Source organism: Chiloscyllium punctatum, chromosome 5 (assembly GCF_047496795.1).
Source record: "Chiloscyllium punctatum isolate Juve2018m chromosome 5, sChiPun1.3, whole genome shotgun sequence".
Taxonomy (NCBI): Eukaryota; Metazoa; Chordata; class Chondrichthyes; order Orectolobiformes; family Hemiscylliidae; genus Chiloscyllium; species Chiloscyllium punctatum.
The window spans coordinates 112,664,802-112,681,229 of record NC_092743.1 but is presented as its reverse complement, the minus strand read 5'-3'; the positions used below and the strand labels follow the sequence as shown (position 1 = coordinate 112,681,229).

The window sequence follows — 16,428 nt, the reverse complement described above, 5'->3', positions numbered from 1 at the left end:
TGAGTGTGTGGAGACTTCAAACAACGTATTGTGATAAAGATAGATCTTTCTCAGTGATGTCATCCTGGGATCCTCTGAATATTCCATAAATCAATATCACTGACTACTTCAGAAAATCTGGAGCTGAGCTGTTACATCAATCCAAAGATTTGCATCTAACCGACTTTCCATTCAGACTTAAGTCTGATTTGAGGATCGCATTCTATGATTGTCAACATTTTGATCTTGTTGACAGGAAACTGACTGGATTGAAAAGTCTCCCATTTTTTTCGAGTTTGGACTTTTGATGTAATTTTATTTGATTGATTTGATTGTCATGTGCTCTCATGTACAACAGGAGTACAGTGAAAAGTGTATAATATCGCCACACAAGGCGCCATCTTAAGTTCAAGAACCTAGGTACAGAATCTTGAGAACAAGCCAGAAAGAAAGAACACATTGCAGTAATTATGGTAGAGTGTAAAACATACAAAATAAGGTTAAAAGTTACACATTGCAGATCTTCTTAGTTTTAAGAAGCAAATAAATAAATAAAGCTAAAAGTTCAAACATTACTGTCTTTCTTAAGTGCTTAGCCATGGTAGGACTGCACTTCATGCTGAGAGCAGGCCAAGCCAAGAGACCACCACATAATGCCAAAAGATCAACTGAGAGTCTGCCACACCGAGCTGACAGCCCAACATGCTGAGCTGAGGGTCCGACACACTGAGCTCTGGAGGAAAGGGTTTATTTTATGTGTTAACTTTTCAGGAGAGCAAGTTTCCATTCAAGGCTGAGAAATGTACAGTGGACTGCTCATATATCCACTGTTCTCCTTAGCACATTGGTCGACCAACAAAAAATGCACAAATGACTGCCTGCCAATGATTCAGTGCTATCTGACTGGGCAGTTTCAGGGTCAGTTTTAAATCTAGGCACACACTAACACTAAAAGCTTACTGGTGATGGAATGGTCCAAAGGAAGGTCCCTTAGTATTCCTGTGCTGGGTATCATAGAGTCTTGACTGGGCAACATGGATGTAATATCCTGATGGCAGCCTTAAAAGCTACCTAATCTTAATGGCATGCAATGTTACTGCATTGTCTCACTGCTATTTGTTCTTTAGAGGTCAGTCGGGCAAGTAAGGTGTAGACATTTGAAAGTGGGATTACCCAAAAATATCAAACATACAATCAGATAGGAAACCAGACATTTATTCTGCAAAAAGGAAAGGTTAAAGACTGTAAAAGTAACAAGGTCTGTGAGTCCTTTGCACAGCAAGGTAGGGTTGCTTGCCCTTCGCCTTTTAGAATATTAAGCAATTAAGTGAAATCCAAATCCAATTCATTAATCTTGGAAGTGGGTTTTAATGAGATTCTTTCTGGCCTCTCAGGCCTGGTGATGCGATGTTCTGTCTTGTTGTCTTCTTCATTCTCAGGAGGTTGCCACTGGTCCCAATTTTATTTGTTTCCAGAACATACTCCCTTAGTTGGCACCTGTTGTGGAGGGAACTTGATAACACAATTTAAAGGTCTGCTAAAGACATCTAGTTATGGAAACTTTACCTTAAGGAGAGCCATGATCTATTCCATTACCACCATGATGGAAGAGTGAGCAATGTCATATCTTTCTTTTGTGTCAGTCTGAGGGTTTCCTCAAGGTGTCATGAGTCATATTTGGAGGAATTGGCTCTTGTCTCCCAGTAATCATTCATTGCTTTGCCCAAAGGAAGAATTAAAGAGGTGGGACCCTGTGGGTTCTCTGGTATTTAAGAGACACCAGCTCACAGGATATCTGACACAGGCCTCCAAACATTGACGTCAATGGTCACATTTAATTTGAATATTGATGAAGTAGAAGACTTTTCTGTTGACGAATCATCTTTGATGATTGGGCATTGGCAATGAAACACAAGTGCAGTCAATAGCGTCCTGCATCTGGGGGCTGTGTTAATGGTGGGGAATCCCACTGTCCAAACTGTTTGAGTCTCCTCATCGCAGGGGAAGGATATAAACAAGTGCAATCCAGAGAAAAGTTCATGGATTGAGATTAAGAGATGTCACACAGGCCTTGAGTTGCACCTTGAAATAAGCTACTGGCATAACAATTCAGGGCAGCTCTGACCTTGATGGCCGTTGGAATGGGATTGTCACCCAGTCCTTCTGAGCACAAGTCCTGCTCCAAAAGATAACATTTCAGTTATGATGGGGCAAGATATTTTTATTTGACACCTATGCTGTCTGGGTCTAGCCAGCTCAGAGTCAGTCCCTCAAGGGAGGAAACTCTCTGAATCCCCTGTTTATATCTGTCAGCCAGGGCTCCCTGATTAGCCCAGGATAAAAGTCCCAATCAAGGATCTCGTGGTCAATGAGATCCACCTAGTTCCAGTTACTGCAGAGGCATAATTTTAAGATGAGAGGAGAAAGATTTAAAAGGGACCTGAGGGGCAAATTTTTCACATAGAGGGTTCATAGTGGAACAAGCTGCCAGAGGAAGTGGTAGATGCAGGTACAGTTACAATATTTAAAAGACATTTGAATAGGTACACGAGCAGGATAGGTTTAGAGGGATATAAGCCAAATGCAGTCAAGTGGTTTAGTTTGGGATGCTTGGTCAGCATGGACATGTTGGACCAAAGGGTCTGTTTCAATGCTGTATGACTCGATGTCTCCATCTGTTGGACTCTGACACAAACCCAACAGGGCAAAGACCAAGATCCCTGATCTTTATACTACCAAGCACCTGATTAAGCATGGCTAAACCCTATTTTGTAATTGGATAAATCTCTTGAATAACTGTGCCAGTACACTTGACTGACTGCAGTTTCCAAGTAACCATAAAGTAAGTGAGGAAAGGAAGCTAAGACCCTTAAGATATATCCTGTGTCAATAGGGGCTTTAAGACAAATCCTGTATAGATGCATGAGATGCACGTGTGACCCTGCATTCAACATGATCTGGCAAAAGTATCAAAGAACCAAAGCAGTTTGTTAGTTGATCCAAGAGAAGGCACAATGTGATAATGCTGGTGGTTTGTTGTTGCTGACTTTTGCAGGCGTTAGATCAGAAGGATGATGGTCATGGATCATGCAGGGATTGTGGATAGTTTCAGAGAACATCTCTGGGATGCCCGAAGCAAACAACCCCACCGCCCTGTGGCTCAACACTTTAACTTCCCCTCCCACTCCACCAAGAACATACAGTTCTTGGGCCTCCTCCACTGCCAAACCCTTACCACCTGACACATGGAGGAGAAACACCTCACCTTCCACCATGGAACCCTCCAACCACACGGGATCAATGTGGATTTCACCAGTTTCCTCATTTCCCTTCTCCCCACCTTATCCCAGACCCAAACTTCCAACTCGGCACCACCTCTTGAACTGTCCTACCTGTCTGTCTTCCTTCCCACCTATCTGCTCCACCCTCCTCTCTGCTGTATCACCTTCACCCCCACCTTCATCTACCTATTTTATTCCCATCTAGCTTTCCCCCATCCCCAAGACCCCTATTTATCTCTCAGTCCCCTTAGGCCACTAGCCTCATTCCTAATGAAGAGCTTATGCTCGAAATGTCTGGGGGGCAGAGTTCAACATGGGTCAGGCCAAGCGACTCTAAAGTGAGAGCAGGGCTTGCCCAAGTCAGGAGATGGGCTGTGCAGAAGGCCTGCTTCAGTGTGCCAGCATTTCATTAAAGATTAATTTTAAAACAATTTGAACCATTCAGCAAAGGTGGTGGAAAGGGAAGAGATTGATTAAGATGGGAAAGATGGAATACGTGAGTCTATTTGCAAGTAACATAACAATAGACTGTAAGAGCTTCTGTAAGAGTGTAAAGGAAATAAGTATTAATGAGGAGAAATGTAGGCCTCTCGCAGGAGGTGTTAATGTTGGACAACAAGGAAATGGCAGAGCAATGAAACAATTGTCTTCAAGAAGACACAAATAATCTTTCTGAAATGCTAGGGAAATGTCTTTTAGGAAAAAGGAATTGAAGGTGATTTGCATTAGTAAAAGAAATTATTTGAGAAATTAATGGCATTGAAAGCTGATAAATTCCCACAGTCAGATAACTTATATCCCATGTCACTGAAAGAGGTGGCCATAGATTTGTTGGTTGCTATTCTCTCAAGATTTTGAAGATACTGGAACAACTGTGGTTGATTGGAGGGTGGAAATATAACCTCAATATTTTAAAAAAGGAGGGATTGAAAACAAAGAAATATAGACAAATTAGTCGAATAGCAGGAGTAGAAAGAAAATTGAAGTCATTTTAAAAATTGTGATATTAGGACACAAAAAAATACCAACTAGATTACACATGGTCAGCACAAATTTATCAAAATCATTTTGACAAACCTATTGAAGTTTTTTGGGGATGTAACTTGTACAGTAGATGAGGGAGAACTAGTGGGTGTAGTGTATTTGGAGTTTCAATCAGCTTTTGGTAAAGTCTCATATAAGAGGATAGTGTACAAAATCAAAGCACATGGGATTGATGTTAATATACTGACATGAATTGAGCATTGGTTAGTAGACAGGAAACAGGAGTAAGAATAAATTATATGGTGTACTGCAGGCATTAATGCTTGCACCCAGCTATTCACAATATATCTCATTGATTAGGATGAGGAAATCAAATATAATATTTCCAAGTTTCTAACTACAGCAGGTCCCTCATTTGCACATGTTGGACTTACGAATGCTTGTACTTAAAAATGCAATTCCATACAGGAGTTTAATTTTAAAAATGAAACATACAAATCTTTCCAATACTTACAAATGCTTACTTTGTATCATCCTGTATTGTGTTCCTATATCCATCCAAATTGACTTGCAAATAGATTCGCGAACAGAAACCATTTGTAACTAGGGGACAGCCTGTACATAAAATTGTGAGTAGTGAGGAGATTGTAAAGAAGCTTCAAGGCAATTTAGACAAGTTGAATTAATGAGTAAATGAATGGCATATGGAGTGTAATGTGGATGTGTGTGTGAAGTTGTCCATTTCAATAGCAAAAACAGACTGGCAGCATATTTCTTAAATGGTGATAAGTTGGGAAATGTTGATGCACAAAAGGACCTGGATTTCATTGTATGCCCATCATTGAAAGTAAGCATACAGGTATAGCAATCATTTGGGAAGGCAAATGATATGTTGGCCTTCATTGTCAGAAGGTTTGAGTATGGGAGCAAGGAAGTCTTACACCAGCTCTACAAGGCCTGGTTGAGAGCACACCTGGAGTATTGTGTGCAATTTTGGTCTCCTCATCTAAGAAAACTCTTACTTGGCATAGAGGACGTGCAGTAAGGGTTCACCAGACTGATGTCTGGGATTACAGGTTGTTGAATGAGGAGAGATTGAGTTGACTGAACAGGAGATCATGGTCTCAGGCCATTTCGACCGGAGATGAGAAGAGATTTCTTTACTCGGAGGGTGTGAGCCTGTGGAATTCTCTGCCATAGAAGATCTACAGAAACCAACTCACTGACGTAAATGGAAAACAAAAAGAGACAGAGCCCAAGTCACATGATGTATAGCTCCCTGTCCATTGCTCATGAGATAAAGTGACAACACAGTTGTGCCAATGAGGAGTTTACCAAGTTGTCATTATTGGGTCAAAGTTACAGCCATGACATTATATACCAATCCTACTGTAGCAGTGGAAAAATGTGAAATTATCCATTTTATTGTTTATTTATCTTTTCTACTTCCCAGGGTAAAATTGCTGATCGTGTTGGATATTTTCCTGCAACGTTTGTTCAGAAAGTGCTGGTGGGTGAGAAGGTCTTCAGATGCACCAAACCATTCTCAGGCTGTAAAGAAGAAGGACAGATAAACGTGAAAGAAAATCAGGTCACTTTATTTCCAATGTTCTTAATGAAAAATACAGCTTATGCGATTGCTTTCCAAATTAATTTTATTTGGAACTAATTGTAAAATATGGATTCGGAATAAGGTAGAGTAGGGGTAAGGTCTCTGAATTAGGAAAGGCTGGTTTCACTGGGCTGACATCTAATTTGATAAACTTGAACTGGAAGCAGCTACTTGAAGGTAAATCGGGAGAGTTCAGAACAAGTATATTCCCACAAAGATAAAATGACTCCCCAATCTAGAGCTCTCTGGATGCCAAGGAGCATACAGGGACCAATATGGTGCTTAAAGTATGGCAGAAATGGCAGCTCTACATTCTCGGACCTGAATTTTATGTTAGTATAAAAGCTGGAAATGAACCCACTCCTCTTGGCCAACTAGCCCTCCAGTCATTTAAACACCAGGAGCTCTCTTGTCCAAGCAGTATAGCCAGGAGTGGTGCCCACTGCTGAGACTGCAGTAAGTCCCTGAGGAAGATGGGTTGCGATAGAACCAGACTTGGATGAAAGGCTGTGGCCTCACCAGGGCCAAGCTGGCAATACCTGGCAAGGAGGAGAAGGGGGCATGACCATCACCAGTGTAATCCAAAGGTAACTGGAGGTGACCCTTAAACTTCCATCAATTATCTTTAATTCTTTCACAGAATCTGGATACCATTGGCTAAGTCAGGATTTATTTACCATCCTTAACTGGCCACTTAAAAGTATCAATTAATCTTTATCTGAATGGAACAACTGACACCTCCCCTCAATGCTGGTAACATTGCAGTGGGAATGGGATTGGTTCAGTAGGCACCAAGATGTGGCACTAGTATAATACCTGGCGGTTGGTGGTGGTGGTGCAGAGGTAGGATTTGTTTATAAGAAGTGAGGTTGTGTATATCAAATGGGTAGCGCTGAAAATGTGTTGCTGGAAAAGCGCAGCAGGTCAGGTAGCATCCAAGGAGTAGGAGAATTGACGTTTCAGGCATGAGCCCTTCTTCTGTTTCCTGAAGAAGGGCTCATGCCCGAAACGTCGATTCTCCTGCTCCTTGGATGCTGCCTGACCTGCTGCGCTTTTCCAGCAATACATTTTCAGCTCTGATCTCCAGCATCTGCAGTCCTCACTTTCTCCTATATCAAATGGGTATCAATGGAAAAGCACAATGGAAGGAGGGGAGGAAGCAGGTCAGCAAAGCAAGTTTGTAAAGACCAATCCACCAATTACAGACTTAAATTTTACAGTAAGGAATAATTCTAGAAATAATACTTCAGGATAGAATTAATAGTCACGTGGAAAATTGTGAATTCATTTGAAACAGTCTGCCTAATTTGTTGACAAAAAGTTATGTCTAACTAACTTACTGGGGTCTTTTGAAGAGGCTTGATCGAGGGTAACGTAGAGTCATACTGCACGGAATCATACCATTCGGTCCAACTTGTCCACACAAAATAAATATCCTAAACTGATCTGGACCATTTGCCAGCATTTGGCACATATCCCTCTAAATCATTCCTATTCACGCACCCAACCAGATGCCTTTTAAATTTTACAATTGTACCTGCCCTGTCTACTTTCTCTGAGTTCGTTCCACCTCCATCTGCAAGAAGAAGTTACCTTTCAGATTCCTTTTAAATCTTTCCCCTCTCACCTTAAACCTGTGCCCTCCAGTTTTTCAAAGTATCCATGCTGCTCATGATTTTATAAACCTCTATAAGGCCACTCTCCAACCTCTGACACTTCAGGGAGAAAAATGCCGAGCCTATTCAGCCTGTCCCTATACTTCAAACCCTCTGGTCCCGGCAACATCCTTGTAAATATTTTCTGAACCTTTTCTCCATGAATTTCTAGAAGGCATTTGATATGGTGCCACAGACTTGAGGGAAATTATTGCTGATGGAATGAAAGGGACAATAGCAACGTTGATACAAAACATTTAGGATATATACAGTAATTGGTACTAGCTATGTTGTAGGCTGGACTAAGATTTGTAGTCGAGTTTTAGAGTGTGGTACTCGAAAAGCACAGCCAATCAGTCAGCATCCAAGAAGCAGGAGAATTGACATTTTGGGCATAGTCCTGATGAAGAGTCCTACTACACTCTTTGTAGTAGAGTTTTCCAGGAGTCTGAACTGGGGCCCCATTGTTTTTCTCTATATATACTAAAGATCGAGTGTTGGTGTACAGGGGACAATTTCAAAGTTTGTGAATGATAGAAAATTTGAGAGAATTTTGTAAATGGTGAGAGGATATTGTGGAACTTTGAAAGACCCTAATTAACCAGGTAATGAGTCCTGAAAGGACGTGATACAACTAAATAGTATTTTACAGCAACTGAAAGTGGTTATATGGTCACCATTAAGCTCACATTTTATTCCAGCATTTTATTGGCCAAGGTTCAATTGAGGCACTCATGAGGACATTGAATGATTATTTTAATAGAAAAACAGATTACTGGGAAAAGCAGGAGATTAGCAAGATTAGCGTTCCATAGAAATTGCTCAGAGAACCAGGGCAGTCATGATGGGTCATATAGCCTCCTTCTGCACTGTAACAATTCAGTAATTCCATGGTAGGAAAAGAAGTTCAACAGCTGGGAGAACACAGGCATTTCTGTAGTTGCAGCTGTGATCCCAGGGAGGTGCGTTATCTCTCTACTACCAGATCTGAAAATCACTGACTGGTTGCAGAATATTCTGAAGGGGAGACTGAACATTGTACTGATGCTAACAGTACAGGTAGAAAGAGGGATGAGGCTCTACAGACAGATTTTAGGGAGCTGGAAATAAATTAATAGGTATGACCTCAACAACAGTAATCTCCAAATTATTGTCATTGCATGTGTTAGTCAGTACAGATATAGGGATACTTATTACAGAATCATAGAATCATGCAGCATGGAAACAGACTCTTCGGTCCAACTCATCCATGCCAACCATCCTAATCCAGTCCCGTTTGCCAGCATTTGGCCCATATCCCTCTAAACCCTTCCTATTCATGTACTGTCCAAATGTCATTTAAATGTTGTAACTGTACTCACCTTTACCACAGACTCTGGCAGCTTGTTTTACATACACACCAACCTCTGTATGAAAAGTTTGCCCCTCTAGTCGCTTTTAAATCTTGCCTCTCTCACCTTAAATATATGCCTTCGAATTTGAGTTTTGGACTCCCTTACCTGAGGAAAAGACCTTGGCTATTCAACATATCCATGGCCCCCACAATTATATAAATGTCTGTAAGGTTACCTCTTCAGTCTCTGACACTCCAGGAAAACTAGCCCCAGTCTATTCAGTCTCTCCCTATACATTACTGACGAGCTGGTGCAGAAGTCTGTGGATGGTGGGAGGGAAGACTTTCAATTCCTAGGCAATGGGATTAGTTCTGAGAAAGGTGGTATCTGTAGAACCTGGAATAAGGCTGACTAGGTAGAATGAATATCAATTGGATAGCATTTTAAAGGTAGTGATCATAATTTGGTTACTGTGATTTTGCAAAAGGACAATTGTAGACCAGGAGCAAAAGTTCTTGCTTTCGGAACAACCAGTTTTATAAAGACAGTGAGATTTAGCAAAGATGAACAGGAAACAACTAATAATGATCATTAGAATTAGAGAGTAGGAGCATTCAAGTAGACAATAATCAGGGTTCAGAATGAATACATTCTCACAAAGAAGAGCAGCCCAGCTGCCAAGTGTAGAGAGAGGAGAGTTCTATCAGATACCATGCGTTTAATGCAGCAGAAAGTCTAAGGGAGTATAGAAAGCACAAGTTAAAGCAAAAAGGACATTAAGAAAGCAAAGAGAAGGCATGAAAATATTGGCAAATAAAATTGTGAGAATTCTAAAGTTATTTTATAAATACATAAAGCACATGTGAATAAGGGAAGAGTAGAAAAGGGTAACTTGTGTTTGGACAAATGAGTTGAACACCAAGGGTGAGGTGAGAGTCACTGATCTTAACACCAAAGTAGCATTTGATGAAGTATAGCATCAAGGAGTCCTAGCAAATGTCATTGGGAATCAGGGGGAGAACTTTCCACTGGTCGAATTCATACCTACCAGAAAGGAGGTTGGTTGTGGTTGTTGGAACTTAATCATCTCAATTCCAAACATCGCTGTACGGGAGCTCCATACTAGACCCAACCATCCTTGGCTGCTTCACTAATGACTTCCCACCATTAATATATCAGAAGTGGGGATGTTCATTGTGCAAACACCAATGTTCAGCACCATTCATGACTCCTCAAATATGGAAACAATCCATGTCCACTTGCAAGTCCTGGAAAACATCCAGGCTTGGGCTAATGAATGGCAAGTAATATTCATACAGGTAAAGTGATGGGTATTAGGTGTCTCAAACAAGAGAGAATTGAATTATTACCCTTTGGCTTTCAATGAATTACCATCATTAGCTGCCACCTTATCAACATTCTGGGGGTGACCATCGACCAGAACCTTAACTTGGCCAATGATATAAATACTATGGCTACAAGAGCAGACCAGAGGCAAGGGCTTTGCAGCAAGTGAATCCCTTCTTGTCTTCCCAAAGCCTATACACCAGCAACAAGGCACAAGTCAAGAGTGTGATGGAATAACGCCCCACTTGCCTGGATGGTGCAGATCCAACAAAGTCACCCAGGACAAAACAGCTCACTTGATTGGCACTGGAATAGCTCACCAAGGTTCCTTCGACAGCATCTTCCAAAATCACAAATTCAAACATCAAGAAGGACAAGCACTGAGAGCATGAGAACCCCCACCTCCTACAAGTGACTTGATTGCATATTTTGAGGGGCTACGAAGGAAAGTTGATGACAGTAGCACATTTGATGTCATCAACATAATTTTCATAAGGTCCCAAGTCACAAACTAGTCAGAAAAGTAGACAATGGATGGATCTAAGGGAATGTAGCAAGTTGGGTCTGAATTAACTTATCGAAAAGAACCAAAATGTCAACACATGTTTTTGTGAGAGGAAAGCTGTTTCCAGTGGTTTTAGAAGGCTCAACAAGAGATCCCTGGTTTATTGTAAATATTGATGATTTAAACCTAAATGCAGAGAGTATCATTAAGAGTTTACAGATGATAGAAAAATTGTCTTTGGTAATGTGGAAGAAAGCTGTAAACTGCAGAAAGGGATAAGTGGACTGGTCAGGTGAGTGGAAACTAGCAAATAGAATTCAGTCTGGAGAAGTGTGAACCAATGCATTTGGAGAGGATAACTAAGGTAAAGAAATACAGTAGTCCCCTGTACCTGTGGGGGGTATGTTCCAAGACCTACCATCGATGCCCAAAACAGTGGATAGAAGCGAACCCATTCATTTAAATGGGAAATTCACCTCCCCGTTAGCCCCCTGGTCACTGGTTCTGGAATGTTCCATGTCATATGTTCGGGCCGTGGTAAACCGCAGGTGACTGAAATCACGGTAGTAGGACCCACGGATACAGCAGTCGTCCTCTATGCAATAAATAATAGGTGACTGAGTGCTGTAAAGGGAGAAAGGGACTTTGGAGTCATGTCCATGGATGCCTGAAAGTAGCAGAGCAAGTAAATAAGCTGATTAAGGAGTCATACAGAATATATACCTTTATTAGCTGGGGCATAGATAGTAACAGCAGGGAGGTTATGCTCTGTTTAGCTTGAGAACTGTGTATATTTCTGGTTATTGTATTACAAGAAAGTTATGGCCCACTAAAAAGAAATCAGAGGAGATTTACACAGATGTTGCCAGAATTGGTTAATCTTAAATGTAAGGGAATATTGCACAGGCTGGGGATATTTTCTTTAGACCAGAGGAGGCTGAGGGATTTTTACCTGAGACTTAGATTTAAAGTCATTGATAGAGGATTAGAGGAGAGCTGAGGAGTAATTTTCTCATTCAGATGGTAATAGGGTCTGAACGTCACTGCTTAAAAGAGTAGCAGAGACAGAACACCTCGATGCATTTAAAAGAACTTAGATATGCAGTTGAAGTGTTGTATACCAGAAGACAGAGTTAGAAAGTGGTATTCGACTTGATAACTCTTTTCTGGCCAACAGAAGCATAATGAACCAAATGATGCCTTCTGTTCAAATATTTCCATGATTTTATGTAATTAAGTACCTTAAGTCTTGGAAGTCTATCATGGGGCCTTTAGTAGCACGATAAGCGACAAATGTCTGGCACAGAATGGATACCTACATGTCACCTGCCATTTGGGTCCTCACATGTCCACTTTCCATCTTTGAAACTGAAAACTAATTGTAGCAGAATCCTTTGCTAGAGTGTATAGATTTATAATCCACAACTCCTTTCAAAGGAAAAACACAGCTATGGACAGTCAACTCCTGTGATGTGTCTTTAGAAATTTCACTGCATTTAAGGCACAATATAAATACAAATTGCTGCTTTCTGCTCAATCTGCAATTCACAGCCATTTATGCTTGGTCATGAGGTCATTTACTATTGTTAAACCCTTTACTTTTGTACCTTTTAAAAATGTGAACCTTATATTTGTACTATACCATCTTTGAACCATAAAATGGCACACTGCTGTTATTGCAAATATTCAAGTTTGACATAGATGATCACTTAGAAGTAATTTCCAAACCTATCCTCTTCACGGTATCATATTGAGAAATCTGGAGTGAACTGCAATGGCATCATCCAGAAACATTTAGAGTGATTTCCTAGTATGGCCCCAAAAGACAATGTTACATATATTTGAAAATCAACTGTATTGAGCCAAAGAACAGGTATAGTTTACAAATAAAACAATAGCAATTTAAACCTCTTAAATGCTCCTGTGTTAATGCAAATTGTTATAATGTGGTAATATTGGACAAGTCAGATCCCAGAATGAAATCTGGCTTGTTAGATTGTAAGTTTTAGTTTCTTTTTGTTGATCTTGGTTGCCAGACAATGAACATATTCACAGAAGGTTGCCAATGCACTTTTTCTGTTACCTGCAGAAGAGAGTCAAATGGAAACAAATTGTATAAATTCACTCCTCCAGGTTGCTGTACAGGCTGTGTGGTTTAAAATCAACCAAGCTTTTCAGCTCAGATAATTAGCCTTTGGTATTGTAACATGTCCAAACTGGAGTAAAGAGAAGCAGATTTGATTTGCATTAAACCATCTATCACATGTGTATTTATATTTTCACAACTAATGTAAGTTAGTATTTGGAGTATTGTTGATGGTTTTAATGTTGTCACATGAATCTTTTGCAACTTGCTATTTAACACTTCCTCCTATTTGCAGATCTGTGTGGACAAGGGTGAAGAAACCAATGGATTCATTAAAGTGTGCAGTGGAAAGAAGAAGGGTTTTGTGCCACTTGATATCCTTGTCAATATCTGATGTGACATTGGATCTATGTAGTGAAGGTGATGTTACTTCCTGTGGTACTTGCCATCCTTGCTTCACATTATCAGCATAGATGAATTATCTTGTGGTCCGTTGTGGACTGTCAGACTGCTAAAAAGAACATGTTGAGTCAATGAAGGAGTTCAGAATTGCTTCATGAAACCCAAATGTGCTGAAAATCTGAGCATTCCTTTTCCAGACTGGAGAGAATATCTGCAGTTGTATGAAGGTTTGGTAATAGCCTATCTCTATAAAACTTGACAATGGCAAGGACAGCTTAAATGTCTATATTGTCCATTTACACTTTATTGGCATCCAAATAGAAAGTAGCTAATCCAATACGGGGATTTTTTAAAAACTGTGTGTGTGCTCAATAAGTATGTGTTGTACTATGTTTTTTTCCAAAGGACAGCTGTTCCTGCATCACATTTGCTGGTTATGTTATCTTGTGACCAACATAGAGTTTTGTGGCTAAGGTGAGATATAGTTTAACCCCAAAATTATTTGCCTTACTGGTGTTTGAACAGCTCACAGAATTATATATCTGCCTGAAACACATTTACCTGGAAGTCCAGGTAATTATCGTCAATTTTAATTGACCAAAAGAAATCTGCCTCTCATCTAAATGGGAATTATACTTTCCTTCATGCTATATATATTAACGTTATATAATGCTATATATATTAACGTTATAACATTGGAGTAAAAATTTTCCATTTGTAGCAGCTTGCAGTTTTTGAAGATGGTCTGATCGACATTGATGCCAGTATAACTAGAGAAAGAAACTGGTCGTCACTTATATAACAATTAAGGCACCACAAAACAGAAATGTACCTTTGTTTTGTTATTAAAATCGATCTGGATATTTTTGTTTGGTTGGTCAAATGTTCAGAGAATCCCTACAGTGTGGAAGCAAGCCATTCAGTCCATCGTGTTCACACTGACTTATCCAAAGGGCATCCCATCATGATCCCACAACCTGCACACTACAGGCAATTTAGCATGGCCAATACACCTAACCTGCTCATCTTTGGACTATGGGAGGAAACCAGCACACCCAGAGGAATCTCACACAGACACGGAGAGAATGTGCAAACTCCACACAGACAGTCAGCTGAGGGTGGAGTCAAACCCAGATCCCTGGCACTGTGAGGTAACAGTGCTAACCACTGAGCCACTATGCCATAATATATATTATAGACGTAACTTAGCAAAATGCTTTACATTTTTAGTTACTTGTAAAATTTATTTCTGAGATGATATAAATAAAGATGCTGATTACCTACAGACCAAAATCTACATACCAAAAATAACTTGCCCCCAGATGATGAGGATTTGGTTTCAGCCACATTGCAAAATGGAGTGTGTGGAAGTCAAATACATTCTCATAAGAGAGCTAAGAAAATTGGTGCAAATCCCTAGATTGTTCCCAGCTTCCTCCCAGCTGTCAGTGATAATGATAAAGGTAAAGGGACAGGTTGCTCAATTGCTCTCTTGACTTAAATAAAGTCTATTCAAAGAGCAGCCGAGAAATGAAAAAAAAAGAAAAAAGATTTTCAAAATTATTTGAAAAGTAACAGCCTCTTTTTAACTGAAACTACTATTTGAAATCTCATCTCTGTGCTTCTGGGAGGCAATATTAAATAGTTAAATATTTGGCAGATGCTGGACCTGGTATGATGCTTTTTTTATATATTAGGGGTCGAACTAGTCATGTGTTTTTGACCACCAATCCACTTAAGAATTGTGAGCAATTTTGTTGGGTGTGAAACCCGTCTTTAAACTTCACCAATGGCCAATTGAAAAGTCATATTTCTGGAGTTACGATTTCTATGGATAGAAAGAAAATATGTGGTAAAGATATTAAAAGGTTTAATATTTTAAAAAAGCTAAAATAAATTTACTAATTTCATTAAAATGTTAGAAATTAAGAGAATGAAAATAAAAGAACAGGTTGTGCAGAATTCAAGTGTTTATATTTTTAATTGTAGATGTGTTTTCTCTGATTATTTTTGTAGGATGAATGTAATAAGATAACTCCTGACTGTTTGGTAGCTTGAACTGTAGAAGTAACTGTATGCTTCACCATTCTCAATGTATGGTCTGAAAATCAATGGAACTGGCCAGCCTATGAGGGAGTCATTTCTCTAGAACTGTTTGGATGTTTCAGGACTAATAAAAATAAACTTATTGGAAATCAAATAATGTATTAATCAATAAAAGATAAATGTTTACTTTTAAACAGTCATATGACAATTATGCTTTTTGATTACTCTGTGCTAGACCAAACAAAGAGTTTCTCTTTCTTTGTGTGTGAACTCAAATCCAATAAATGATGACAAACTTACCATCCAAGTTCTGTAGCAATGAGAGGGTCTAACAGATCACGCTTAGGGAAATTTTGTGAAATAAAAAAGGAGAGAAACAAACCATTCCCTGCATATCCTGAAAAGAAAACATGTTTACACATTGAATAAGTATTCATCACTGACCTTTCTTTGAAGCATTTCCCTATCCACATTGTCATTTTCATTAACATTGTTGCTGACATACAAAGTTGCCCATGTATTGTGTGTATATTGGTTAGAATGCTGGTCATAATCTAATTTGTGCCATATTCTTTCAATATGTCTCAAAGATTCGATAAGGCACAATGTGGACTCAATTAATTGAGGTGGACTGTTGTTGCTGTACTGGAGAAATCCAGCTGGCTGACCATGATCTTGCACCAACTGGTCAATTAGCGAAATTGAGGCACAGGGCCTATCCAGTCTTGGCACAGGAATGTGCTACGAGACACGAACCTCAGCATCACTGGATGCAAAGGCAGATATTGACACCATTTTTTAGGAACCTGCCAACCCTGCATTCAGTTCTGCTTCCACATTCCAAATAGCAGAAAGCATTCTTCCAGAATGGAAAGCCTCCGATCTGAAGGCTGACTCTTGTGTAATCAAGAAACCTAGAAGCTGGCCATTGTTCAATACATTGGAAGGCTTGCAGAAACAAAGGTGATCAAGACAACTTCAGGTTCTCTCCCAGCTTTAGACAAAAGGTTGGGTCCAGGACATGACTCTGATTAATCTTTCGGGGGCTCACATGTTGTGGCAGTAGTGTCCCTACATTTGAGAGGAGATTTTCCTGCTCTTCAGATGCTGCCTGACCTGCTGTGCTTTTCCAGTATCACTCTAATCTAGAATCTGGTTTCCAGCATCTGCAGTCCTTGTATTTACCTTGTTCCTAGC

The 16,428-nt window shown here is 39.9% G+C and overlaps 1 protein-coding gene across 2 annotated transcripts in view; it reads left to right on the top strand.

Moving 5' to 3' along the window:
- Nucleotides 1-15,354, top strand: part of stac (SH3 and cysteine rich domain) — a 124,902-nt gene extending 109,548 nt beyond the window's left edge. For both annotated transcript variants that reach the window (XM_072571078.1, XM_072571079.1), the window contains exons 10-11: nt 5,698-5,835; nt 13,079-15,354. In XM_072571078.1, coding sequence (XP_072427179.1) covers nt 5,698-5,835; nt 13,079-13,177 — 237 coding nt within the window. In that variant the 3' untranslated portion in view covers nt 13,178-15,354. The remainder of the gene's footprint in view (nt 1-5,697; nt 5,836-13,078) is intronic.
- The last annotated feature ends 1,074 nt before the right edge of the window (nt 15,355-16,428 follow it).